The sequence below is a fragment of the Gavia stellata genome, chromosome Z (assembly GCF_030936135.1).
Source record: "Gavia stellata isolate bGavSte3 chromosome Z, bGavSte3.hap2, whole genome shotgun sequence".
Classification (NCBI taxonomy): domain Eukaryota; kingdom Metazoa; phylum Chordata; class Aves; order Gaviiformes; family Gaviidae; genus Gavia; species Gavia stellata.
The window spans coordinates 31486003-31512152 of record NC_082637.1 but is presented as its reverse complement, the minus strand read 5'-3'; the positions used below and the strand labels follow the sequence as shown (position 1 = coordinate 31512152).

General features: G+C 48.9%; 1 protein-coding gene across 1 annotated transcript; it reads right to left on the bottom strand.

Moving 5' to 3' along the window:
* Positions 1 to 224: 224 nt before the first annotated feature.
* Positions 225 to 25682, bottom strand: LOC132320693 (uncharacterized). The gene is made up of 13 exons (XM_059833535.1): positions 25588 to 25682; positions 23219 to 23396; positions 18220 to 18292; positions 17911 to 17994; positions 4378 to 4447; positions 4050 to 4176; positions 3429 to 3469; positions 3058 to 3154; positions 2783 to 2852; positions 2128 to 2228; positions 1393 to 1560; positions 940 to 1029; positions 225 to 380 (listed from the first exon to the last, which is right to left on the bottom strand). Exons 1-13 carry the CDS (start codon positions 25680 to 25682, stop codon positions 225 to 227), a joined length of 1350 nt encoding a protein of 449 aa, XP_059689518.1.
* Between the last annotated feature and the right edge of the window lie 468 nt (positions 25683 to 26150).

Sequence of the window (26150 nt, the reverse complement as noted above, 5' to 3'; positions counted from 1 at the left end):
TTTCGTCGAGGACCTTAGGCAAGGAAAGGCTACGGGAGTGTCGCCTCCTTTCGCTCCGTTAGGACGCATCCCCTTGGCGGAGAGAAAGCGGAAAGCCTGAGGAAGGCCTCAGCCTGCGAAAGGCACAAGTTGGCTGCTTTGAGAGGGCCTCTGAAACACCATGCTCTGCACCAGACTAACAGCCACATCCCTCTGGTCTGTTTCTCCATTTTCCTCTTTAATTCTTAGTGAGGGAGGGTCTCCACACGTGTCTGGCCGATGGCACTCGATCCCACGATCTTCCCATGCACCTGCACGCGATAAATGCAGGTGTATCCTGGTTTTCCCCAGTTGCTCTGTATGCCAAGTTTCAAAAACCGAAAGGCTCTGGGGTTCCCATTCTGCAAAGAAACCACATCAAAAAGCAGCGTCACTGCTGGGGTGTAACGAGTGAGAGCAGGTTCTGTGCGTCTTCCTCTGCCAGCCCGGCCCCTGCTCCGGGACCAGGTCCCGCCCCGGCCGTAGAGGCAGCTTCTCCCTCCTTCCCTTCTCCCACCCAGGCAGCAATGGACCCCTGTGCCCCTGCAGAGAAAACGCCTGGCCTTAGAGAGCGTGGCGGGCAGCTGTGGAAACCTGAGGCTCGCTGGTGCCGAGGAAGCGGGGCCCTGGGGAAATTCCTGCTGCTGGGGCAAGGTGCTGGGCATCCTCCCTGCCACCGCCTGCCCAGCGGGTGCAGCCAGGCAGCTCCAGGGACCCAGTCGGCTGTGGGGGCCAATGCGGCCTTCGTCCTGCTTTTGCCGCCCTGCCGGATGCCACTGTCCCTCCCGATCCCACCACTGTTTTTCTCAGCCAGGGTGGGGACCCTGCCCCTGCAGGGACCATGCACACTCCTTCTGCAAGTGACTTGCTGGCCAAGCGGTGTTTCTGCCCTGGCCTCTTGCCCGCACGCACTCTCTGTACCTGCAGAGGGAAGGTCTGGGTGGGCTCTTTGTGCACGGCGTAGGTGAATGTCCCCAGCAGAGTTTCATCCTCGCCTTCCTCATCCAGTCCCTTGGAGATAAAGCACAGGGGAGCAGGTCAGGCTTGACCCGACCATGAGGAAACACTCATGCCAGATCCTGCCCCTGATCTGCACCCCACTCCTGTGGATCCAACGTGGTCTGGCCGAGGATGAGGTTGGGCTGAGTCTCCTCCTTGTGTGCTGCTCAGGGGCCCAGAGGTGCTGGGCCAAAATGCACTGAGCAAGTCTTAGGAGGGCTGACAACACCCCGCATGTCCCTTGAAACGTCCCCTCCGGGAACGGCCGTGCTTGGGAGCACACGAGTCTTGGCAGATGCGCAGAGAGCAGCAAGTCTCCGTTACAGATTTTCCCTGTGGCCAGGTCCCAACCCCCAGTGCCCGGCAGAGACTTACAGAGACCGTGAAATCTCGGGGAGCGCTACTGACAGTCTCCAGCGGAGAGGCTATCTTGGAGGCGTGCTGTACGGTGACGGCCGTTGGTCGTACTTGTGCAGGCAACCGGATTAGCACCTCACTCCCAGACCCTTGGAAAGGCCAGCAATATCCCGGGGAAGCATCCGTCTGAAAGCAGAGGGCAAGGGCAACGAACGTGAGGGTGTGATGGGGCCCGCTGTGCTCCCATGCAGGCAGAAGCACAGGAGGCACTGCACCTGTGGGCTGTGCTTGTGTTCAAAATGAATGGCGTGTTGGGAAGCAGAGAGAAGTACCCCGCCGCCTTCCCGGCCCGGGAAAGAACAAATATGGGAAACATCTGATACCCTGCACCAGAGTCAGGGCTTTCAAGAAAGCTCTGTTTCTGGCCAGCAGCTCTGCAGCCTCCCCCCACCCTCCACCACCCCCTGGGGAAAGGGACAATCAGAGGTGTGGCAGGGAAATGGGGTCGCCAAGGAGAAGCTCCTTCACCCAGCAGTGACCGGGGATGGTGGGCAGGAAGCTCAGCTCAGCTCAGCCCCCTTCTGAGGGCAACTGCTCTTTTCTAGGGAGCCAAGACCTGTGTGAGACCTCAGGTGTCAGTGAGCAGTGCCATGGCCTTGAGCAACACCTCTGGCCTGAGGGGAGAAGCCCCAGGGCTTGCCCCAACCTTGTAAGAGGCAAGAGAAGCAGCACTGACGGCTTCTGCTGCTGTACCTGCACAAAGGTATCCAGAACGTGTGGAGCACACAGGAACCAAAACACCCTGCAGAGCCATGCAGAGCTGCTGGATGATCTGTGCAGGTCGATGGCAGCCCCTGCAGGGAGAAGAGAGCAGCTGACTGCAAGAGGCCCCAGTCTAAGTGGACCTTGTGGCTGCAGGTGACTTGTAAGGCTGCCTGCCAGCCCTGCACACTGCACTGCATGCTCAGAGGTGCCCCAGGAAGAGGAGGGGATCCCCATGACTCTTGATGGCATTTCTCTCTGAGCTGCACAAGGAGAAGGTCTGTGGGTGCTGGGAGACAGCAAGCCCCCCCAGGAAGGGCAGCAGACCCAAGAAAGGCCCCACTGTGTGGACAGCAGAGGATGACCCAGCCATACGCTTTCATTCCCCAGGAAAGCTCCACGGAGTGGGAGAGGGCAAAAATGCTGCCAGGGGCATGCGAGTGGCACCAGCCAGGATCCCGAAGGCAGGACTGGCGTGAGCCCAAGGGAGCTGCTCTGCCAGAGTCATGCTCTTGGGCCCCGTGATTTGGTCCCAGCTGCCTCTGCCTCGGAGAGCAGAGTCTGCAGCACAGCCTGCTTTCGGGAACACCAAGCACGAGCCCAGCACGACAAGAGCTGACTGCCTGGATCTGAGGTCTGTCCGTACCTGCACTTTTCAGAGCCCAATCAGACATCTGTGTGGTTGCAGACACTGCCTCTCTCATTTGCTGAACTTCCTGGGAAAGGCACAAAGGAACAACGGAAATGACCACATCAGACCTGGCCAGGAGAAGGGGCTTTACAGCGGAGAAGCTCAACCAGCAGCCCCTGGCAAGGGATGGGTGTGCGGGCTGAGCAGGAAAAGCCCACCAACTGGCCCAGGAAGCGCCTTGTGCTGGGCCCTGCTCATCCCAGCCCCCTTTCCCCAAAGTGCAGGATCACCTTCTTCATAGTGCCGATCTCTGCAGCCAGGCGTGCCACCTCATCCCTCAGCTGTTGCATCTGTTGCGATTGTTCCCCCCACAGAGCGAGCGTGTTCCTGCAGACACCGGGAAAGCAGATCTTGTCAGAGAGCTGCCCAGCCCCTCCCGGAGCCTCCAAGCTCGGGAGGAGCAGAGACAGAGGGGCTCGAGCCCCCTTTTCTTTCTCCAGTTTTTGAGTACTTCCCTTCCCCTCCAGGTTTCCCAAAAGGCCCAGGCAGGACCGAAAGGCATGACCCTTGGTGCTGTGCCAGTGAGTGCAAATAGCACGGGCTCATCTACCGCTACCCCACCAAATGTGCTGCACGTCAGGAGAAAGGAGAGAGCTCTTACCGCAGGGACCTCAGGTTGGCTGCAGGCTGCCCCAGCAGCACCTGAAAGAGAAAGGCTCTCCGTTTGAGTCCCAGAGCTGCCAGGGCTTTCCTGAGCCGATGGCTCTAGGAAAGGAAGGCAGAAGTTGCTGCTGATTTCCTGGGTCACTGCCTGGAACTGGTGACAGGGTGACTTACCCACCCACCGCCAACACTGCTCCTCTGCGGGACTTGCCTGTCCCACAACTGCAGTCACTCACCTGTGGTACATCCTTTGTCCACAACGTCCACATCAGCATCAAGGTCCCGCAGCAGGCGTGAGCTCTAAGTCACATCACCGAGAGGGAGTTATTTTACTAGGGTTTCTAACGATTCCTGTAGTCACACCGTCTCCTCCCACACCATGGTGGCAAGAGGCTGGCTGAGGACTTGGGGAAAGGGTGCAGAGAGAGTTTGTGGCTCCGAGCAGGGACCCTCTCCCTGGGCCTCGGGGCTCTGCACAGCCCTGGTTTCCGGGCACGCTGGGTGCCCCACAGCTACGCCCCATTTCCCCTCCCCTCTCTGCGCGTAGTGAGCATTTTGATAGCTCCCTGAGTTGCAGACGTGGGAGGTTGGAAGGGCCCGACCAGCTCCACTCCCTCACACTGAAGCTCGCACTCCGTGCCTCTGTGCCTCCGCTGGTAGGAGGCGAATACTGACCAAGAGCCCCTAGGGTCATCAAGATCAGGATCGTGAAGAGCCTCTTCTTTTTCAAGGTGATGACTTCTTTCCTGAAAAAGAGGGAGTCCCGGGCTTAGCAGCACTCAAGGGCAGAGCCCTGCATAGGGGGATTGTCTCTCCCAAGCTGAGGAGCAGCAATTTTGGAGGAGCCAGGGTCTCCTGCTGGGGAGCACCACCAGCCTCCCCGTGCTCACCCTGACCCACTGGCACCTCTTGTTGCCATGTCCACACTGTACCAGTGTTGTACTCACAGGGTGGAGATGCCTGTGCTGAGGAGTCTCTGGAGGGAGCCCACAACTACCGCCAGACTGAAGACCAACCCTGGGCAAAGAAACCGGAGAAAAGCCTGAGGAGGCTTCGTGAGGACACCGGTGTCGTGGTTTAGTCCCAGCCGGCAACTAAACACCACACAGCCGCTCGCTCACTCCCCTTCCTCAGCTGGACAGGAGAGAGAAAATATGACGAAAGGCTCGTAGGTTGAGACAAGGACATAGGGAGATCACTCACCAATTACCATCGTGGGCAAAACAGACTTGACTTGGGGAAATTAGTTTAATTTTTCACCAATCAAAATCAGAGTAGGATAATGAGAAATAAAACCAAATCTTAAAAACACCTTCCCCCCACCCCTGCCTTCTTCCTGGGCTCAACTTCACTCCTGATTTTCTCTACCTCTTCCCCCCGAGCAGCGCAGGGGGACGGGGAATAGGGGTTGCGGTCAGTTCATCACACGTTGTTCCTGCTGCTCCTTCCTCCTCACACTCTTCCCCTGCTCCAGCATGGGGTCCCTCCCACGGGAGAGAGTTCTCCATGAACTTCTCCAATGTGGGTCCTTCCCATGGGCTACAGTTCTTCACAAACTGCTCCAGCATGGGTCCCTTCCATGGGGTGCAGTCCTTCAGGAACAGACTGCTCCAGCGTGGGTCCTCCGCGGGGTCACAAGTCCTGCCAGCAAACCTGCTCCAGCGTGGGCTCCTCTCTCCATGGGTCCACAGGTCCTGCCAGGAGCCTGCTCCAGCGTGGGCTTCCAGCCCCCCACCCGCTACCAAACCGTTGCCACGCAAACCCAATACAACCGGTCCGGTGCATGTCAGCTCCCTGCAGGGAGGTAGGGGCTGCTCCTCCCTCCCTGGGGCAGCGGCAGGGGCAGGGCGGTGGTTATGCCCTGTAGAGGGGGGCAGCTGGGCGCACCCTGGGAGCGGGGGGTGGAGGGCCGGGCAGGATCCCCTCGCAGGCAGGGCACCGACAGCATGTCTGGGGGAGGAGGGTGGCACGAGTCCTGGGGTACCCCGCAGTTACTACAGTATGCCACAAAGACATGGACATGGTCGCCAGCTCCACATGGCTACGTAGGCGAGGTGGCCCCAGGCCTCCCTCGGGGCAGGATGATGGTGGTTCTGTACGGCCGTGGGTCCCAGCCGAGCCAGGCAGGCTTGGTGCAAACATGGTGTGAAAGGCAGCACTGAACTTACGCTCATTTTCTGCAGCACTGCGGCGTGCAGGCCCTTGCCGTCTGTTGCCCTGGGCCCTCTGAGATCTTGCTGGGCTGCTGCCAGCTCCTTTCCTTGGAAGGGCAGCCCCTCGTGCTCTTGAAGGAGTCCTTCTCCTCCTCATGCTGGTGAGAAATTATCCTCTCCTCCTTCAGCCACAGGAGTGTTGCCTGTCCGGGCAGATCTCCTGGAGCTAGCCGGGAGAAGAACACCTGCCACAGGCACACAGCCACCAGCACACTGCGAGCTCCTTCCAGGCTCACACCTTATGGCCCACAGTGCCCGACCTCACAGAGGCCTGGCCTGCACGGTGTGAGGTCATGGCTGTGACATCACAGACACAGCTAGAGGGGAGTGGGGGGGTGGAGAGAGACCCCGCTGCCCACTTGGCGCGGTGCTTTGCGTTTGTGACTAGACAGTGTTGAAAACACACCAGCGTTCTAGCCGGTGCTGAACAGTGCTTGCAGAGCACCGAGGCTTCCTCTGTTTCTCTCTGTGGGCAAGGAGGGGGCGCTGGCTCTGGGTGACAGGGGCTGGGGCTGCATGGGGCTTTGGCCCACTCGGCCCCTCTGGCTCCGCATCGTCAAGGGGATTTTCAGCCACCAAAGTGGCCCCACCACGTGCCAAGGGGCTGCTGCGTGCCTCCATCCTCAACAAGACGCACGAGCACCCAGGACACGGCAATGGCTCCTTCTGGGGCGAGCCAGCTTGCAGGGCCTTGCCGGGTCGTGATGAGAGTGAGCACCTGTAAGAGGATAAAGACGGATCACTGCACTGTCTCCATACCATGCGAGCAAAGAGAGGGGGGAGCCGCCAATGCAGAGGCCCTGACCAGGAGACAGGCCTTGGAAAGCCTCTCGGCAGATGTCCCTGCCACGGCTCCTCCACCGGCCACAGTCCCTCCACCTAGTCTGCTGCCTGTCATTGCCCAGGCACCTGTGCCGCTCCAGACACCCTGGCCCAGTGCATTGGTGTATTGGGTGTCTGTGTCCAGGTGTTGGCAGCGGGGGGACTGCCGAGGGAGCCTCTGTGAGGAGAGGCCGTGGCTGCCCGGTGCCAGACATGGCCGGTCCCAACCATACCCAACAGTGTGAGGCCTTGGCCTCTGAGCCTCCACCATGTTTGGGTAGCCCCTGGTTAATGCAGAGCATCGAGTCTTTGTTTCTCTCTGTGTGTCCCCGAGTGAATAGGCAAGGGGTTGGAAGGGAATACATGCAGGACAGACAACCCAAATCGACCAAAGGCCTATTCCATGCCGTATAACATCATGCTCTGCAGTAAAGCCTGGGCCTTTGGTCTTTCTAAAGTAGCCATGACTCCATACCAAGGGGCTGCTGTGCACCTGCATCCTTAGCGAGACACACGAGCACCCAAGACATATATATACACATACATAGAAATGTATGTATATAATGGAGTGTACAAAATAGTATATATTTTATTTATGCTTACAGACACTATTTTGTATATATACACCTCTATACATGTATGGGTTTTTTTCATGTAAATATAAAGCACAGTAATAAAATGGATAAAACATTCTTTAATAATAGTGAATGAAATGATTAAGTAAAGTTCAAATGTGAATGGAAAGTAATTAAAGAAAAGTAGAAGACAGATTCAGGCCTCTGAACATTACCAGGCATCATAACGAGCCTTACATGGCTGGGGTGGGGGGACATCAAGAGAGCAGAGGGCCACGAATAGGTGGAGGGACACAAACATGCTAGAACACACCTGAGGACTACAGACCCCTTCCAGGAGGCCACCAAGGGGCCTCTGGTGCAATCCCATGACATGCAAAGTGAGCTGAATGAAGAGGCCCCCACCTCTGGGCCTGTCCCGACAGGCTGATCATGAAGAGTGACTGCAGCAGACTTGGGTCTTTGTATGGTTCTGCAAGATGCAATGCTTTCTGCAATAATGGAAAAACAGAATAAAATGCCAACCTTAGAAGAACACGCACATGGCAACAATAAGGAAAAGCAATAGGACTGTAGCATGCAGCGATCCCATAAGAAATCAGACAGCCACTGAGCTCTGACTAGTCCACAGGACTGCCAAAAACCCTCTTCCTAGTGAAGACCCAGTCTGTGACAGTGATCGCAGTGTAGGTGGATTTGCCATCCCTGCATCCACTTCAGCCCAGTCCCCAGTGAACTCAATTCCAAATAGGAACTCCAGGCTCAGGACAGGAAAGATTAGCCTCCAGCCCTTGTGCAAGGCGCAGATGACCCCATGCTGGAGACATGGCATAAGGGCATATGGGATGAAAGTTTTAAAAACTCAAAAATCCTCCATAGCCAAGAGCCCTGGTCCCTGGCTCTTGGCTCATGCAAGGCTTTGCCCCATATCTTTCTACGAAATCAGGCATCTGTATTACCTCTTCTTGCCAGTCACGTACTGCAGGACCTTCAGTTAGATATGAAGATTGCTGGTACTGTGGGCTCCCAGCTTTTTTCAGATACGAAATTTGCACTTCCTGCTTCAGTGAAGCTTCTCTGGCTTTTGGCCTTTTGGTTCATGTAGCTCTAAAATTAGGACAAATACCTCAAGTCATAACCATTACTCAACTTTTGAGTAGCTGGATTTCACAGTCCTCTGCCATTTTGCTTCTTCCTTTGGGAAGATCAGAGATATCACTGCAGAACCTGCTCTTTCAACAAATAATGGCTGGGGGCTTTCTTTCAATCAAAGCTGATAAGAAATGGCACAGTATCTGCAAGTCCTTCTTTCTTTTGAGGTTTGTTGTACAGTGTGTGGATGGGATTTTCTTTGTCTTTTTTCACAAGTGTATGTTCAAGTTGCATCCAGTTGTTCAGTTTCTTGGTACCTTGGCCTCATATTTCAGTTATTTCCTTCCACTGTTCTTTCCCCTGTGCTCTGTCTCACTGCAGATGATAATGCATTAACATTTTACTTTCTGAGGTCAGCTAGGATAGGAGAAAGACTGGGCACAGAATGAGACTGATGTCCCTCCTTTCTGGTGAGTATATGCTATTGAGAAGATGTTTACCTTATCAAATCTCCATTTGGCAGCTCCACCATGTGAATAGCAATGTTGGAACAAGTCTCTGAATTCTTACATTTCGCTTCATCCTAAACAAGCAACACAGAATTTTGAATATTGCTATTCAATACATTAGTATATCCTGTTGACAGAATAAATTCAGAAACCAGTGTAACGCAAATAAAAAGGGAAAGACCTCTCTTGTGTTAATACTATAGATTTACTTAACAGTTTTTTCTGCAGAAAAGGGAGAATATTTCTGCCTATGTGTATTCATCCGAGCAGCACGCAGTTTGTTTTAAGAAGATGAGTTTGTAAAAAGGTAAGAAAAAAAGACATAGAGAGACATTGGTGACTGCTCACGCTAATGCCAAGAATTGCTTTAGATAATAGATTGTGGAGATTGGATCTGAGAGCTTTGCAAGTTTTGCATTCTTCCCTGTGTCTGCCACTGATGTTGGCAAAAGCTCTCTTTACACTGTCGCTTTACATTCTCCAAAATGCGTTTATTACTGCTTCGTCATGAAACTGGCAGCACTGGTGAGAGGCTTGTTCTCTGTGGTATCAAATGTACAACAAGAAGATGAAGTAGATGGAAAAGTGAGGCTAAGACAGTCTGACTACAATAGAACACATACTGCTCCATTGTACGTCCACTTTACACTACCCAGGTATTTTGTCATTACTGCCTAGTTAGGCAGTGCCGAGCTGAACACTTACGCTTAGAAGTTACAGGTGGGCTTTCATGTTGCTCATACTTTCACTCCACTATTCATCCAAATGCAATTAGTTCCAGTACTGCCAATATTCATGGTATATTATGGCCCTCTGTGACAACTGCAGTCAGTAAAACTGATGTCTGAATAGCTCCTTAGTAGATGACAAGGGAGGAAACAGATCTAATGCCAGATCCTATGGAAAGAACGATACTGCAGTAATTAGGACATAAGGAAAGGGCAAGAGAACTAGACTTTCATTGAGCTGCCACAGGGAAGCAGCAAACAGCCTGACTGCACTCTGTGCGATTTAACAGTAACTGGGGCATCTGGAAAAGATATTTTAAAGAAGACTCAAATCAGGTCATGGGACAGACAAATGTCAAAGAAAAGAGGCACCTCTGCAGCTCTCCCTGTTCATGATACCTGTATGCCTTGCCTTGCTGGTTTGCAAAAAGACTGAGACTGCCAATTTGAGAGGTCGTATTTGGTTGCTGATGCCTCCCTATAAAGATGCGGGACTTGAGACATAGTGACCGTGCTGAGCACCTCAGAGCTACGACAAATTTTCCACTGCCTTACAACACTGTGTTTTCCAAATAAATTCGAGTGATACTGCATACAGTATTTACCAGCAAACACCTCAGGAGGATGGCATTTAGTTTGTTTTGGATGAGTACTGTGAATAGTCAACGGTTACCTTAATGGGATGTGCCAAAACACACCACTGAAAAATGTTTCACACCTCATCCCTAAAAATTGTTCTAGGAATATGCTTTGCCCTTTCAAAATTAATTCTAGAAAAAAAAAAAAAAAATCTTGTTTCACTTCACAGCATTGTCAAGGTAAATTTTCAGACACAACATGCAGTTAAGAGAATGTTTCTACTTAAAGTTGGAGGCAGATGGGAATCTCTTTCCCCTCTTAGCTTCAAAGACCTCTCATGTGCCTGAAGCTCTTGAACTTCCATTTCTAGTGTTTTTCTAGTCATTCTAGTGTTATTCACAGCAACAGTATCACTGACACAATGTGCACATACACAGCAGGAGGCACAAATAACAAACACCACATTTATAATAATTTTGGCCTAGTAAAGAGGGAACAGTGGTAGATGAGATTTTAGAAAAACTATACATTGGGGTACCACCAGTCACTTGTATGTATTACAAAAAATTTTGCTTTAACAGGCCCAATTTTTACAACAGTGATGATTTTGACAGGATGTGTATTTTGCAAATCAGCTTTGCAAATATAGTTCCTGAATAATTAGCCTGTGAAGTTTTTTTGTACTTTCTTATGTTTGACACTGGTGACATCTTGTGGTAAGTGAACTCACGGTAAATAGCACCTGTTGCTTTTGCTGTCATTGCTCTGCAGGGACATGCTTACTGCTGTGTGATGGAGTTCTGCAACTGATAAAAGTATAGTGTGTAACTTCCCAGTGGTGACATAGTACATATTTTAACTACATACTTAACTCTAAAATCAGAGGACAATACAACAGAAACAGTATGATAAGCGCGTACCTCACCCTACTCTGGGAAGAGCAGAAGGATTAAGATACACATTTGCACAAAAGGTTTTGCATGATCGCAAGGAAAAAAAAAGTTAGAAAAGTCAGGGATTCCACCTCTTAGAGTTTGTGCACAGGATACTGTGACGGAGAGAAAGACTTCACTGTCAGGTTCAAATTAACAATTTATTTGAACTTCCCTCACAGGTCCAATACGCCACTGTTGCAGGTTCTTTTATGGGTACAATGGAGGAATGCACTATTGCAATTAAATACACAATTCACAAGCGCGCTAGATATTAATACCTTACAAAAAAGAGTGCACTAATCACGATCTTAAAGCATGCCAAATACCATACGTATGTTTCTTAATCACTTACCCTCTCTCTCAGGTAAGGCCTCTCAATCCCTGGGAAGTTACCTTGTACAGCGTCCTGGACAAGGGGGAAAGAATCTCCTACAGGCCAGCTGTATCTTTGGAAAAGTGACTCTCCCCATTTTTCTGTCCAAACCTTAAGGTTTTTATTCCCTGATTTGATGGGTGGGGGCAGGCTTATACAGGAATGTTTATCTCTGGTGCCTTGATGGCTCGGCTCCTTAGTCTATATGGTAATTTAGTGATGTCTAGCACACAAAGCTACTGAATAGTGGTGGAATGGTACTCAGGGCATTTTGTTTGTTAAGGGATCATTCAGGCTCCATTCGGGTTTCGGCAGAGTTCAGACAACCCCGGGCTGAGCCATTTCCGCAGCTCCCCCCAGGTCGTCTCTGCACAGATAAGGATTTGTCAAGGTGAGACAAAGCTGAGTCGAATCACAACTCCCTGCATCTCGCCTTTGTGCTCCGAAACAGGTTTAGCCAGGTGATCCCATACATTCCACCCCGTGACCTGAGTCACAATTCCACCACCGATATGTTATCATCGGCCAATGTATCTGTATAATTTTCATCTGAGTCTTTAAGTAGAGCCAGGTATTCCCCAGTTTCTAGGTGAACCTTTACCTGAGAGATAGATTTTACAATAATTCTTTTAACACAACTAACAGCAATGCATACTACAATAATACAAACTATGATAACAATCAATGTTTGCAACAAGTTAGTAATCCATCCTGTAAATACCCATCCTATTTTACCAAAGCTATTTCCCAACCAAGTGTACTTTATTTGGTCCTGCAGCTCATGTGTGACTTCCGCTATTTTCTTCATCTTCTGGAGGTTTTCCCACAGAGGTAGTGATACATTAGGAATTGTAACACAGCATTCTTCTTGTTCATGGTTTGCCTTCAAGTGTCCACACACCCCTTGTTCTTTGAGTAATATCAGATCCAGCACAAGTCGATTTTGAAGTGCGACTCTCGAGACTGCTTGCACTTGGGTATTGAGCAATTCAAAATTGTCCTTAGTAAGGCCTGCTAATGTTTCCACCTGTGCAGTTAAATTGGACAACATAATTCTAGTTCTAAGGTTACCTATTCCTAACCCAAAGAATCCTTCAGCCCATACTGCCAATTTCTGGGATACAGTCCAATCAGTAACATCTGTACTTCGTTTGGAATGCCACAGTCCTTGAGAAATAAATTTTTCAGAGTAGTAAGAAGGACATAATGATGGTACTCCTAAAGTACATTGCAGACCGGGATGAATAGGGTTTAACATATCTGTAATAGTCCCATCTGAGCATATCCAAGTTAATTGATGTGGAGCATATATAGGTGAGTCATCGCAATTGCCCATGGCTTGAGGGATCTGACAGGAGGATTTCTTATGGTATTTTAAATCTTTATAGTTTATACTGGTGTTACACCCCATTACTGGAGGATATGGCTTTGTGTAATTTTGACACAAGCAGGCAACACTAATCAAATGCCGTAAGGAAGGGATTAACCACAACCAACTGTTTTCCAGATCCCTTCCGGTGGTACAATTTATAATATTTTTGCAATTCCACAGAGGACTTTTTACACTGGGTTGTGTCGAGGCCGTTTGTCGAGACCGCCAGGGATAGCAATCCTTCTTGTCATCTCTCCTCTCCTCATGGACATGAGACCATAAACAATCAGCAGGTGGTCCCTGCATTACACTGAACCACGTACATGAATTACTGGGTGTTGACAGAAACTCAAAGCACCACTGGGTGTTTACCGGTTCCACATATCTGAGAACTAAACGTTCTCCCCAGTATGGCTTATCCCCATACCGTGTATCTGCCCAAGGGTGTTTGGAACACGGCTGTTGGAAAAATTGTGGTTGTTTGCCTCTACAGCCCACAGTCTTATTGTCCCGACAAAGGGGAGCATAGGAACAATTTAGACTCCAAACAGAAGTTCGATTTAATGTATTGTTAAATGGCCACTTCCATTCAAATTCACCCCAAATAATAGACTTATTTTGATTCCAGAGCCAATCTAAATTCTTACCTATATCCACAGGGAGAGCTGTTATGGGGATCCCCTGAGTGGGGGTATGTGGTAGAGGTAAACAGGTTGTCACATGAGAAAAATTAAGCATACGAGCAAAACCTTGTATCATCTTATAGATCACATTGTTTGGTTCAGTGTGATTTATAATTGGGGAACCATCAACATGTTGTTTAAAAGCCCGAGGCTGTCTGTTCCATATCCTCGATTGTCTACTTATACCTATGGTTATTAAAGAGCTAATGACTATTATCACAAAAGGCCTTACAATCATAGCCATGACATAGCACCTACTATTTAAAACTTAGGTTAACAAACAATTATCCTTATCAAATCAACATGCAAAAATCAGAAAACAAACAAACAAATAAAAACTTCTGGTCCACATTCAAGTTCTGCACAGCTTGTCCATTCCAGTTAGGTAGAGTTCATACTTTGGGTCGATGCTTCTTAGGTCCCCACCCCGTCGTACTCCTCGTCCCTCCTTTTGTTGGGATGCACCTGCAAATAAATGAAAAAGTGCTGCTCGACCGTATATATGATCGACAACGAGTCAGTTAGAAATCTGGTATGATCCATCTACTACTTATTCGATGTATGTGGTCAGAGTTATCTTTTGCTTCCCATGCATATGATCCCCTTGGCTTAGTCAGTATCAGGGGTACAACCCCAATTTGAGGTAATTTGACCATTACTGGTTGACCAGAATGCAATTGTATGGGGAATTTGCCAATTTTGTGTGGTTCCTTGGAGATTAAATTTCCAGTAGGACAAAACGCTTTTATCTTTGCATTTCCATTTTCACCCCATCTATTATTAACAGTATGAACTGCTTCAGATAGTCTCAGGTTCCAGTTGGATACATGGACCTTTGCGAATCTTTTAATTAATCCATTGATCCGTTCTACTATTCCATTTGCCTGAGGGTAGTAAGGGGTATGGAAGACCCAGTCAATACCTTCTCCCCTTGCCCATTCCTGGACAATAGCTGCTGTGAAGTGTGAACCATTATCACTCTGTATGACAGAAGGCATTGGTAAAATACTGAACCATTCCTTTAACACTCGAACAGTCCATTCTCCAGATGCTGTCACGGTTGCGGTTGCTTGGGTCAATCCGGACACCACCTCTACACCTACTAGGATATATCTATAATGATTAGAAGTTTTAAGTGGCCCAATGTAATCAATTTGCCAAGTTTGCCAGAGTGTTTTCCCTGCCCTAATATGTAAAGGTGGGGCTTGATTCGGATGATTCATTTTTAATCGCAGGCGACACTGTGGACAGTGTGTTATTGTCTGATCACAGTCAGCGAGTGTAGCAGGCCACCCTCTGGCTTGGCATTCCTTATACAGATCAGCTTTCCCAGTGTGGCCCCGCCTTTCATGTAGCCATTCCCTTAATCTTACCCACTCCTGTGCATCCGTACTCTCGTCAGCGTCTAATGTATGTATGCGGGTGAGATAGTCAACTTTATTGTTCCATTGAGCAACTTCGGTTATGGCTTTATCATGGGCTTTTACCCATCCTATTTGTAGTGTCTTTTCCTTTCCCATTTCCAGTAGCTGCTTCCAGTCCTCTGTTCTCCACACTGGGACCCGATTGACTTGCCAATCATTATTTTCCCAATGCCCTATCCATTCTGTTGCCCCTTTGAACACTGCATATGAGTCAGTATATACAGTTTGAGCTCCATGTTTCACAGCTAATAACACAGCCCTTAGCTCCCCGATTTGGGCACTACCTTCTCCTTTCTCAATCTCAGTTCTTCCTGTTTTTATCTCTAAAGCCACCGCTGTATATTGCCACATTTGGGTCTTCCGAACTGCAGAAGCATCTGTAAACCATACTCCTGACTGATCTGACTCAGCTGTAAAAGGGGGTGCTTCTAAAATAGGTGATGGCTTGTTAGGTTTGACTAACATAGAAAGGTCAGCGTTAACGTCCTTTTGTAATTTAGATATTTTTACTGGCCCTTCAGTAATAGTAACTAACTGACCAATACCTTCCAAATAGGAGTACCATTTCTGGACAGTGGGTTTTTGGGCAATTCCCTCAGGGGGAGGAGTCCCTTTCCTGACTGATTCCAGGAGAAGGAAAGGACCCTGGACAACCATATCTTGGCTTGTGCGAATCCGCTCAGCCTTTTTTACTGCTCGCACTAGTGATAACATACCTTTTTCCCAATCAGTATATCTCTGCTCAGTATCATTGAATGAATGAGAAGAGAATTCCAAGGGTCTGTCAGGGCCTTCTGGTCCCCGTTGGTATAAATTACAATGGGAACCATGTTCACTGAACCCCCACTCAATCTGTATAGGGTCTGTCTGGTGTATAGGGCCTAAAGTCTGATATATGCGAAGCTCATGAATCAGCAAATTCAAGGCTTCCTCATGCTGAAGGGTCCACTGCCACCGGGCATTTTTCTTAATCAAATTATACAGGGGCCTAGCAATTATAGAAAATCCAGGGACATGTTTCCGCCAATAACCTAAAGTCCCAAGTATCTGTTGTAGCTCCCTTTTGTTTTCTGGAGTTTTACCAGCTTCTATTTTTTCCAGGATATCGGCTGGTATAGCCACGGCTCCTCCTGACCACCAAACTCCTAAAAATTTAACCTCTTGACTTGGTCCCTGACATTTAGTGGGAGGGATTTCTAATTCCAATGAAGTCAGTGTGTCCCAAACCTTACTAGACACTTCTCTGACTGCTTCTTCATTATCTCCACCTATTAAAATGTCATCAATGTATTGGTACATGCTTACCCCATCTGGTACCTTTATTTCCTTCAATATTTTTGCTAGTGCATTATGGGCAATAGTGGGAGAATGCCTGTATCCTTGTGGGAGCCGATTAAAAGTATATTGCACTCCCTCCCATGTGAATGCAAATTGGGGTTTATCTTCCTCCTGAAGAGGAATCATAAAAAACATATCCTTAACGTCTAAGGTGGACATCCATGTATGATGTTTAGCTTGAATCTGGGTGACGAGATCAGCAAGGTTAGGGACAGCGGCCGTGAGTGGCATGGCATTGTTATTGAGCCTCCTGTAGTCAACTGTGAGTCACCATCTACCGTCCGGTTTACGTACTGGCCATACTGGAGAATTATAGGGTGAGTGTGTCCTGATTATAATACCACGGGCTTCCAGGTCTTTAATTACTTCCCTGATCCCCGATTTGGCTGCAGCTGGTAGAGGATACTGATGAACGTTCGTTACCTGGGAAGGAGGCAGTCTAACAGCTGTCTCCAGTAACCGGACCTCACATGGTGGAGCTCCAAAGCTCCACACCGTCCCGTCTGGCAGTTTCCAGACTTTGTTTGCTAATACGTCAAATCCCAAAATGTTATTACGGTAAGGACCGATGACTGCTTTTATTTTAGTCATGCGGTTTTCTCCTGGAAGCCAAACACAGACTGTACTAATTGGTCTGATTTCAGGGGCTCCAGTCACACCTATTACATTTATTTTCTTCCGGGTGGGGACTAATCCTAACCTTTTTGCTGTTTTTTCTGTGATAACACTTATTTGAGCTCCAGTGTCGATTAAAAAATTTACAGGAATTCGTCTGGGGCCTGTAGCTAAAATAATATGTCGGTCACTGACATGGTTAGGCCATTCTAAGTTAGATATTACGCGGGTGGGTCGGCCTGAAATACCCCCCGCGCTTTCTAGTTTTTTAGATTTATCAAATCCTTCCTCAAATCTAAAAAAGGATTCGCGGGAGCAGAAGGGTTTTGTGTTTTAACAACATCAGTACGCTCTGTAGCTTTGCTAGTAGGCTGCTCCACCAGGTTTACCATTATACGAATATTCTCTGTGGACTGCCCATGTAACATTGATGGGGGTATTCCTAATGCCAACGCCTTCCTCCACAATTCGTTACGCTCAGTGTCGAAACGAGAATTGGTTTGTCGAGGGGGGCGGGGATTATTCTGCCCGACAAACCGTGCCTGCCGGACCCGGCGCTGTAAGCTTGAACCTTCCTCTAACCAGCCCATCTCTCTACCGTAAATCACTATTTCTTGTAATAGTTCCCCCCATGTTAAAATGGGCTGCGGTCGCTGATGAGGATTGCGAGTGTTATGATCAATCGCCTGTGCAATCTTTTCCTTTAGGTTTTGCACATACATTTTCAGAGATTCAGGGAGACCTCTAATCAGCGGTTTAAGGTGGACCGGATCCACTGGAGTGGCAAGGGGAATGCCCTGCTCACCGCGCTCATACATGGCTTGTATACAGGCGGCCTTTTGCACCGATTCAGCCAGCCCGGATAACCCAGCAGTTTTAATAGCCAGCGGTTCGCCTCGCTCTCTAGAATCCATCCCGCCTGCCCAGTGGGCGACTCTAAGCGTTAAGGGTTGGTTGCCCACGGGACCCCTATCAAGGAATACACCAGGACCCCAATATCCCCTAGCTTCCTCCTCACTCAGCAAGATTCGATCTCCTCCTTTTAGTGAAACATTCCATAAATATTCAGTTGCACTTTCCCCTGGCTTGCGTGAAAATTTTTCTTGCATTTGCGCAAGCTCGGGTCCGGACCACGGAGTGATACGTGTTGTAGTATATGTTCGATTATTTCTATCATTTGACTGCACCTCCGTTTTAATGAGGGGTCGAATTTCAATATTACCTGCCTGCTTGGGCTCGTCATCTGGGTCACCCCAGATGTCCCCGTCCCAAGTATCAGGATCGGCACACATAACTAAATTCCTGACTTGGGAGGGAGAGGGAGTCGGAGCATTTGACAATAACAGATCTAATTTTTCCTGTAACCTCCGATTCCTTTCTCTCTCAGCAATTAATTCATCTTTCAAAAACATGTTCTCAACTTCCAATTGACCTTCATGAGCCCTTAAGGCCTCTTTTTCCCTTCGTTCTGCCTCTAAAGCAGCTTTGGTAGCCTCTGCTTCAGTTTGCAATTCACAGAGTTTTTTCTTACAGTCAATTAATGCACTTTCCTCCGGGTCGGCTGTACCCATTTTCTTAGCCGTCTCGGATTTCCGTGCCTCCTCCTGTGCACAGGTTAAACATACTCCAAAAACAGTACACAGGATACCTTTACCTTTTCCGTTTTTTTTCTTTTGTTCCTTTTTACATTGTTCTACCCATTCCACCACTTTCTCATTGCTTTTCCACAACCTCTTAGCCTTCTCCCTATCCCCGGGAGCGGGTTTACAACCATGTTTCTGCAATAGTTCTTCCATTGTATCCTGCCGACTACGCCAATTAATGTGACGGAGAGAAAGACTTCACTGTCAGGTTCAAATTAACAATTTATTTGAACTTCACTCACAGGTCCAATACGCCACTGTTGCAGGTTCTTTTATGGGTACAATGGAGGAATGCACTATTGCAATTAAATACACAATTCACAAGCGCGCTAGATATTAATACCTTACAAAAAAGAGTGCACTAATCACGATCTTAAAGCATGCCAAATACCATACGTATGTTTCTTAATCACTTACCCTCTCTCTCAGGTAAGGCCTCTCAATCCCTGGGAAGTTACCTTGTACAGCGTCCTGGACAAGGGGGAAAGAATCTCCTACAGGCCAGCTGTATCTTTGGAAAAGTGACTCTCCCCATTTTTCTGTCCAAACCTTACGGTTTTTATTCCCTGATTTGATGGGTGGGGGCAGGCTTATACAGGAATGTTTATCTCTGGTGCCTTGATGGCTCGGCTCCTTAGTCTATATGGTAATTTAGTGATGTCTAGCACACAAAGCTACTGAATAGTGGTGGAATGGTACTCAGGGCATTTTGTTTGTTAAGGGATCATTCAGGCTCCATTCGGGTTTCGGCAGTGTTCAGACAACCCCGGGCTGAGCCGTTTCCGCAGCTCCCCCCAGGTCGTCTCTGCACAGATAAGGATTTGTCAAGGTGAGACAAAGCTGAGTCGAATCACAACTCCCTGCATCTCGCCTTTGTGCTCCGAAACAGGTTTAGCCAGGTGATCCCATACAGATACTAAATGTCGGAACTGCCCATGTTTTGAACAATCTGATCTAGGTCTGATAGCAGAAGTAAATCACAGAACGAGCTCTCAGAGATGCGTATCTAAAATACTAGCCCTGTTGAAAGCAATGGCAAAATCATCTGGTAAGTATTACTCACTGGCCTAATTCTGCTCCCTCATATAGCACTTGAATTTGGTTAAAAAGCTTTACCCTGGTCACTACTGGTACTTCAGCACTCTAGAGACCTTTTCAGCAGAAGCATTAGGCAATTTATCACCGTGTGAGGCCTAAGGTTGAAAAGGAAATGGAAGTTATTTGTCACTACTTTTATCAAGGTATGTAACTGATTGGCCCTATGAATCACACAGAATCACAGAATGAATGAGGTCGGATGGGACCTCTGGAGGTCATCTGGTTCAACCTCCTGCTCAAGCAGGGCCGGCCACGTAGAGCTGGTTGACCAGGACCATGTCCAGATGACTTTTCATATCTCCACTGTGGGAGACTCCACAACGTCTCTGGACAACTTGTGCCAGGGCTCAGTCATCCTCACAGAAAAAAGTGTTTCCTGATGTTCAGAGGGCACCTCCTGTGTTTCAGTCTGTGCCCATTGCCTCTGGTCCTGTCACTGAAAAGAGCCTGGCTCTGTCTTCGTTGCACCTTCCCTCCGGGTATTTATATATCTGGATGAGGTCCTCCCTGTGCCTTCTCTTCCCTACGCTGAACTGTACCAGCTCTCTCAGCCTTTCCTCATAGGAAAGATGCTCCAGTCCCTTCAACATCTTACTGGCCCTTTGCTGGACTCTCTCCAGTGTGTCCATGTCTCTCTTGTACTGGGGAGCCCAGAACTGGACACAGCACTCCGGGTGTGGTCTCACCAGTGCTGAGGGGATGGCAAGGATCACCTCCCTTGACCTGCTGGCAGCACTCGTCCTATCACAGTGCAGGATACCATTCACCACCTTTGCCACAAGGGCACATTGCTGCCTCCTGTTCAACTTGGGGTTGAACATGAACATCGGCATGTATTGGTGCGTGGAGTTGTTCCCCCCTCAGGTGCAGGACTTTGCCCTTCACTCCTTGATGAACTTCATGAGGCTTCTGTCAGCCCATTTCTCCTGCCTGTGGAGGTCCCTCTGGAGGGCAGCACGACCTCTGGTGCATCAGCCACTCCTCCCAGTTGTGTGTCATCAGCAAACTTGCTGAGGGCACACTCTGCCCCATCATCCAGATCATTAATGAGGATGTTAAACAGGAGTGAACCCACTACTGACCCCTGGGATACACCACTAGTTACTGGCCTCCAACTAGATTTTGGTCTACTAATAACCACCCTCTGACAGCAGCCATTCAGCCAGTTTTCAATCCACCTATCCGCACTATACATCAACACCCTCTCTGTGAGTATCTTATGGCAGACAGTGTTAAACGTCTTTTCTGAAGTCCAGGTAGACAATATCCACTGCTCTCCCCTCACCTCCCAGGACAGTCATTACATTGTAGAAGTTTATCAAGGTGGTCAAGCATGACTTCCTTTTGGTGAAGCCATGGTGACTACTCCTGATGATTTTCTCATCATTCATGTGCCTGGAAATTGTTTCCCGGACCAGCTGCTCCATCACCTTCCCAGGGATCAAGGTTAGGCTGACCAGCCTTTAGCTCCCTGAGTCCTTCTTTTTGCCCTTTTTTAAGACAGGAGTAACATTTGCTTTCCTCCAGTCTTTGGGCACTTCTCCCAATCCCTATGATCTACCAAAGATTATTGAGAATGGCCTCACAATGACATCTGCCAGCTACCTCAGCAGTCGTGGGTGCATCCCATCAGGGCTCATGGACTTATGTATGTCCAGGTTGCTTAAGTATTCCCTGGCCTGATCCTCTTACACCAAGGGTACATCTTCCTTGCTCCACATTTTTCCCCTGGCCTCTGGGATTCCTGAAGGATGGTCTTGCTAGTAAAGACTGAGGCAAAGAAGGCATTCAGGACCTCAGCCTTTTCCATGTCCTATGTAACCAGGTCCCCTATCTCATTCAGCACTGAGCCCATGTTTTTCCTAGTCTTCCTTTTGTCACCTATATACTTACAGAAGCCCTTGTGTTCTCTTTCATATGACCAGACAAATTCAATTCCATTGAGTTTTAGCTTTCCTAACTTCATCCCTGCAGGCTCCCAGAACATCTCTATATTCCTCCCAAGTTACCTGTCCTTGCTTCCACCCTCTGCATGCTTCCTTTCTGTGCTTGAGTTTGGTCAGGAGCTCCTTGTTCACCCATGACGGCCTCCTGGTATTTTTGCCTGACTTCCTGTTCATTGGGATGGATGACTCTTGAGCTTGGAGGAGGTGGTACTCAAATATTAACCAGCTTTCTTGGACACCTCCTCCCTCCAGGACCTTATCCCACGGGACTCTTCCAAGAAAATCTTTGAAGAGGCCAAAGTCTGCTCTCCTGAAGTCCAGGGTTGTGAGGTTGCTTTTTACCCTCCTCCCTCCCCTCAGGATCCTGAACTCCACCACCTCATGGTCACTGCAGCCAAAGCTGCCTTTGATCTTCACATTCCCAACAAGATGTTGGTGGGTAAGAGGTTCAGCAGAGCACCTCTCCTTGTTGGCTTCTCTGTCACTTGGAGGAGGAAGTTATTGTCAAGGCACTCCAGCAACCTCCAGGATTGCTTATGTACTGCTGTGTTGTCCCTCCAGCAGATATCGGGCTGGTGGAAGTCACCCGTGAGGACCAGGGCCTGCAAATGTGAGGCTGCTCCCATCTGTCTGTAGAAGGCCTCATCCACTTACTCTTCCTAGTCACCTAGTGGTGTATAGCTGACACCCACTATAGTATCACCTTTACCTTTACTCTCTTTAATCCTTACCCATAAGCTCTCAGTTGGCTCCTCATCTATCCCCAGGCAGAGCTCCATGCACGCCAGCTGCTCTCTCACATAAAAGGCAACACCCCCTCATCATCTTTGCTTCCCATCCTTCCTAAAGAGCCTATATCCCTTCGTTGCAACACTCCAGTCATGGGAGGGAACTATCCCACCATGTCCCTGTGATCCCAGGAAGATTATAGCCCTGCAACTGCCCACAAATCTCTAACTCATTGTGTTTGTTTCCCACACTGCACGCATTAGTACGCACTTTAAAGAGGCACCCCAGTACATTCACGTCCTAGACAGGGTTTTGGGCATTTCTCCGTAATTGTGCCTTGTAGGCACTTCCTTGCTTATATGCAAATCCTGGAAGTGACCCCACTTAAGCTCCATTTTGTTGATTTTAAAGCCTTCCTTATGAGGTCAGCCACCTTATTGGCAAAAATAGCTTTGCCCTGCTTACTGATCTATCTCAAGCAGAGACTGGTCTGCAAACAGGGTCCCATGCTCATAGAACACCAAACCCTGTCACCAACACCAGTTCCGCAGCCAACTATTGACATGTACCATTACTGCCTTCTTCCTCACATCTTTTCCTTTCACCAGCATGACTGAGAACACCGTCTGCGCCCCCAGGCCCTTGACTACCGCCCCCAAAGCTCTGCAGTCACTTTTGATACTGTCAAAGTTTCCCCTAGCAGTATCATTTGTGCCCCCATGGAAGATCAGCGGGGGGTGGTAGTCAGAGAGTCAGACAAGCTTCAGCTGTCCCTACACAATATCCTGGATCCAGGCCCCCGGCAGGCAGCAAACCTCTCTAGTTGATAGGTCAGGTCAACAGATGGGTGCCTCTGTCCCCTGTAGCAAGGGGTCACCCATTACAGTTAACCACTGTTTCTTCCTGGTAGTATTGCATGGTTTAGGGTCAGGTGGACCAGATCCTTTGCTTGAAGGCACATGAGGCTCCTCTTCAACTTTGAGGGCGGTGAACCTATTTTGTAGTTGTTTGTTTGTAGCTGTAAGGGTACAAACTTAGGTGAGGTAGGAGCCTTCCTCTTCGTGCCAGAAGTCGCCAGCTTCCATCCTTTCCATTCTCCAGAGGCTGCACTTACCTTCATATTAGGGGTGGACACTGCCAGCTTCTCTGGGGGTGGTGGCTCTTCAAGCTGTTGAGTCTCAGAGAAGATCCCGTCTATCTCCCTTTCCTCTTCCCGGATGCTGCACAGCCTGCTCACTTCCTCCTGTAACTCCTCCTCTTGGCAGCACAGATCCCCCAAGGCAGCATACCTCCTGCAGGAAGAGAACCATCTCACCTGGGGTCAGAGAGAGACCGCAGGCACTCCCTGCAGCCTTGGAGGGCTGCACCCACCATCCAGAGCTCTAACCTAGCAGTGACAACTACTCCAACACCTGGTGGGAAAGTACTCTGTGGCATGTCAGTATCATGTCTGAGGCTGTTCCAGGGGTACAAATTCAACTGAGGACCCCTTCTTTACAAACTGCTGTAACTGTTGGCTGTACTCTGGGACCTGTGGTCTAGGCCTGCCTCTTACAGGGGCCTCTCCTGAGCACCAGCTAAAAGGGTGCTTAGCCCTGCCTAATTAACAGGTCGTCGCAGCAAAGGCTGCAGGCACGCTGAGTCAAGAGCAGCTGATCATGCTCATTAGAAGCTGCTAGAGCTTCCTTGGGAGCACACGCTTGTGACCCTGTGGCTCCCTTTACCTCCTCCTTGCCTGACAGCAGGTCTCCAAAGCTGCAGAGCTGAAGCTCTGCAGAGACGTAACACTGAGAACAATAAATAGTATATGTTACCCCGCATACAGATTTAAGCGTTTCTCTGACACTGACTGCTTACACCAGTAGATACCACACCAATGTCTCATTCTGTGCCATTCAAAAGGGAAGAAATGCCAGTAACTCAATCACCTGCTCCACATAAGAAGGATTTTTGGATTTACCTCAGGATGTTTCCAGTGCCAGAGCAGCTGAAAACTAGCAGATTCATTTCCAAACCTGTTTAGTCAGTGAGGCCTGCTAACAAGTTTACAGCTGCAAAAGCAATTGCTGCAGTGGTGAGCCACTCTTTGCCCCTCTGAAGAGGCAGGGAAAACTGCCTAGTAGGCAACTGAACAAAGCCAGGTACTAGGCATTTCCTTTTGGACTAAGCAAGAGAGCTAGGAGTCAGGAATACCTGGGTTCCTGTTACTTTTTACATAACTAAAGGATTGTCTCTGAGAGCTTTAGTGAGAAATCTCTAGGTAAATGGCAGATTCTGGTGTCCTCTTGTGTTACTCTCCTCCTCCTTTAGACTTAAAAGGAAACTCTTACCTCCCTCCCCAAATGATCAACACTTGATTTATATCAAGTTTTGTCTTCCTTTCTTTGTTCCTTTTTTCTTTTTTTTCTTTCTTTTTTTTTTTTAAATCTATGAAGGGAACAGGGGAACAGCGGCTAATTAAAATGAAACAACAGAATTTTGACGGAAGCACACTGAATGTCAGGGTAGCTGCTGCAGTACAAATGTGTCTTGAGGCCGGACATCTGCCCCATCCTCTACCCAACGCACTGTTTGTTTCACGTGCCAGAAATGTCTTTCCCATCTCAGATACCTCAAACTTCTACCACTGCATGTTATCACTATTCTTCCATGCAGGGATCCTCATTCATGCCACATCTAAGATGTAACTCATTTTCTGTGTAAACAAAATTTAACATCATCTCTAACCTGTTCACAGAAAACAGCCTAGCCTTAAAGCCATTAAGTCAGTGCAGAGCTTCCATATAAAATTAAAAAACCCAAAGCCTAAAACAAGTCATAGAAACTTTTTATATTAAATGTTTGACAAGTTACAAAGATTTTTATACAGATCTGCTGTGAAAATAAGCATTAGGTGTGATATTGTCTCTGGGAACAATGATGCTCAAGGAAAATTATCAGCATTTAGGGAGGGCTTTACTGCTGCCTTACAGGTCGCTTGAAGCAGCAGCAGAACACCTTCTGTGAAAACAGTGTTTTGAAAGATCTACAGGTACCCCATATAAAAAAGATCAGGGCATGGCTAGACAGCAGACCTCAGATACTTGTCCAGGTAGGGCTTCTGGTCTTCTCCAGGGTTGTAGGCAACCACTGAGAAGGGAGGATGTGAACCAAATGTGAAAAATATCTGCAGGATCAGCTGAGTGGTTATTCCGCAGTGGGAACTTTCAATAAGGCATTGCCCAGTCTCAGATACCATGGTCAACATAAGCTGTTTGTGAAGCACTCCTACTTTCAGGCTATTTGAATGTCAAAGGAAGAAAAACTAGAGACTTAATGTTTTTGTGTACCAGCTGTGGTAGCATAATATATCAGTGGATCTGGTGAGCCTTTTCCCCACTCACGGCAGGTTGCTCAAGCTCCGGGGCTGTTGCTCTGCCCACAGCCCTTGCTGGCTTCCCTGTACCGTCTCCGCAGCCCTCCATTAGGCTCTGTGTGTCCCACCTGCCAGCCGATGCCGCGAGGAGGAACGAGCCCTCGCAGCCGTTCTCCAGGAGCTGTGTGGGCCCAGCTATTCCCGGGAGGAGCGTGCCTGCCATGGCCACACAGCCACCAGGACCCGGCGAGCTTCCTCCAGCCGGGAGGTGGTGGCTCACAGTGCCCTGGGGCGCTGGAGGCCGCGCTGTGCAGGAAGAAGTCTGGGACTGCCCTGAGCCGGTCACAGCTTGCTCCAGTCAGCTGGAGAAGGGCCAGAACCGACCCCACCCACCATGTGAAGAATAGAACCAATCAGAGAAGGGTGTTGTGGCTCTGACCCAATCAGAGGTGTTTCCTAAAGGGTGGGGAGGGCTGAGAGAGAGGAGCAGACATGTCAGGGTGGGAGGAGAGAGGGGAAGGAAATGGCTGCCCTGGAGCAGGCTGCGGGGAGAGGTGTCCAAAGGGAGCAGGGCTGCCTCTCCTAAGTGATTTCTTTGCCTTTCTTTTCCTTTGACACGAGGAGCGGTACTTAATAGGTTGCTCACAGGCAAGTGTATTACATGGGGAGAAGGTCCCCGAATGAGTGAGTT

Coding starts and splice junctions, on each gene's coding strand:
- LOC132320693 (XM_059833535.1), bottom strand. CDS start 25,682: ATGGCAGGCACGCTCCTCCCGGGAATAGCTGGGCCCACACAGCTCCTG. Junction 3,155..3,428: donor GCCAACCTGAGGTCCCTGCG/GTAAGAGCTCTC, acceptor CGGTGTCTGCAG/GAACACGCTCGCTCTGTGGG. Junction 381..939: donor CCCAGACCTTCCCTCTGCAG/GTACAGAGAGTG, acceptor GTTTCTTTGCAG/AATGGGAACCCCAGAGCCTT.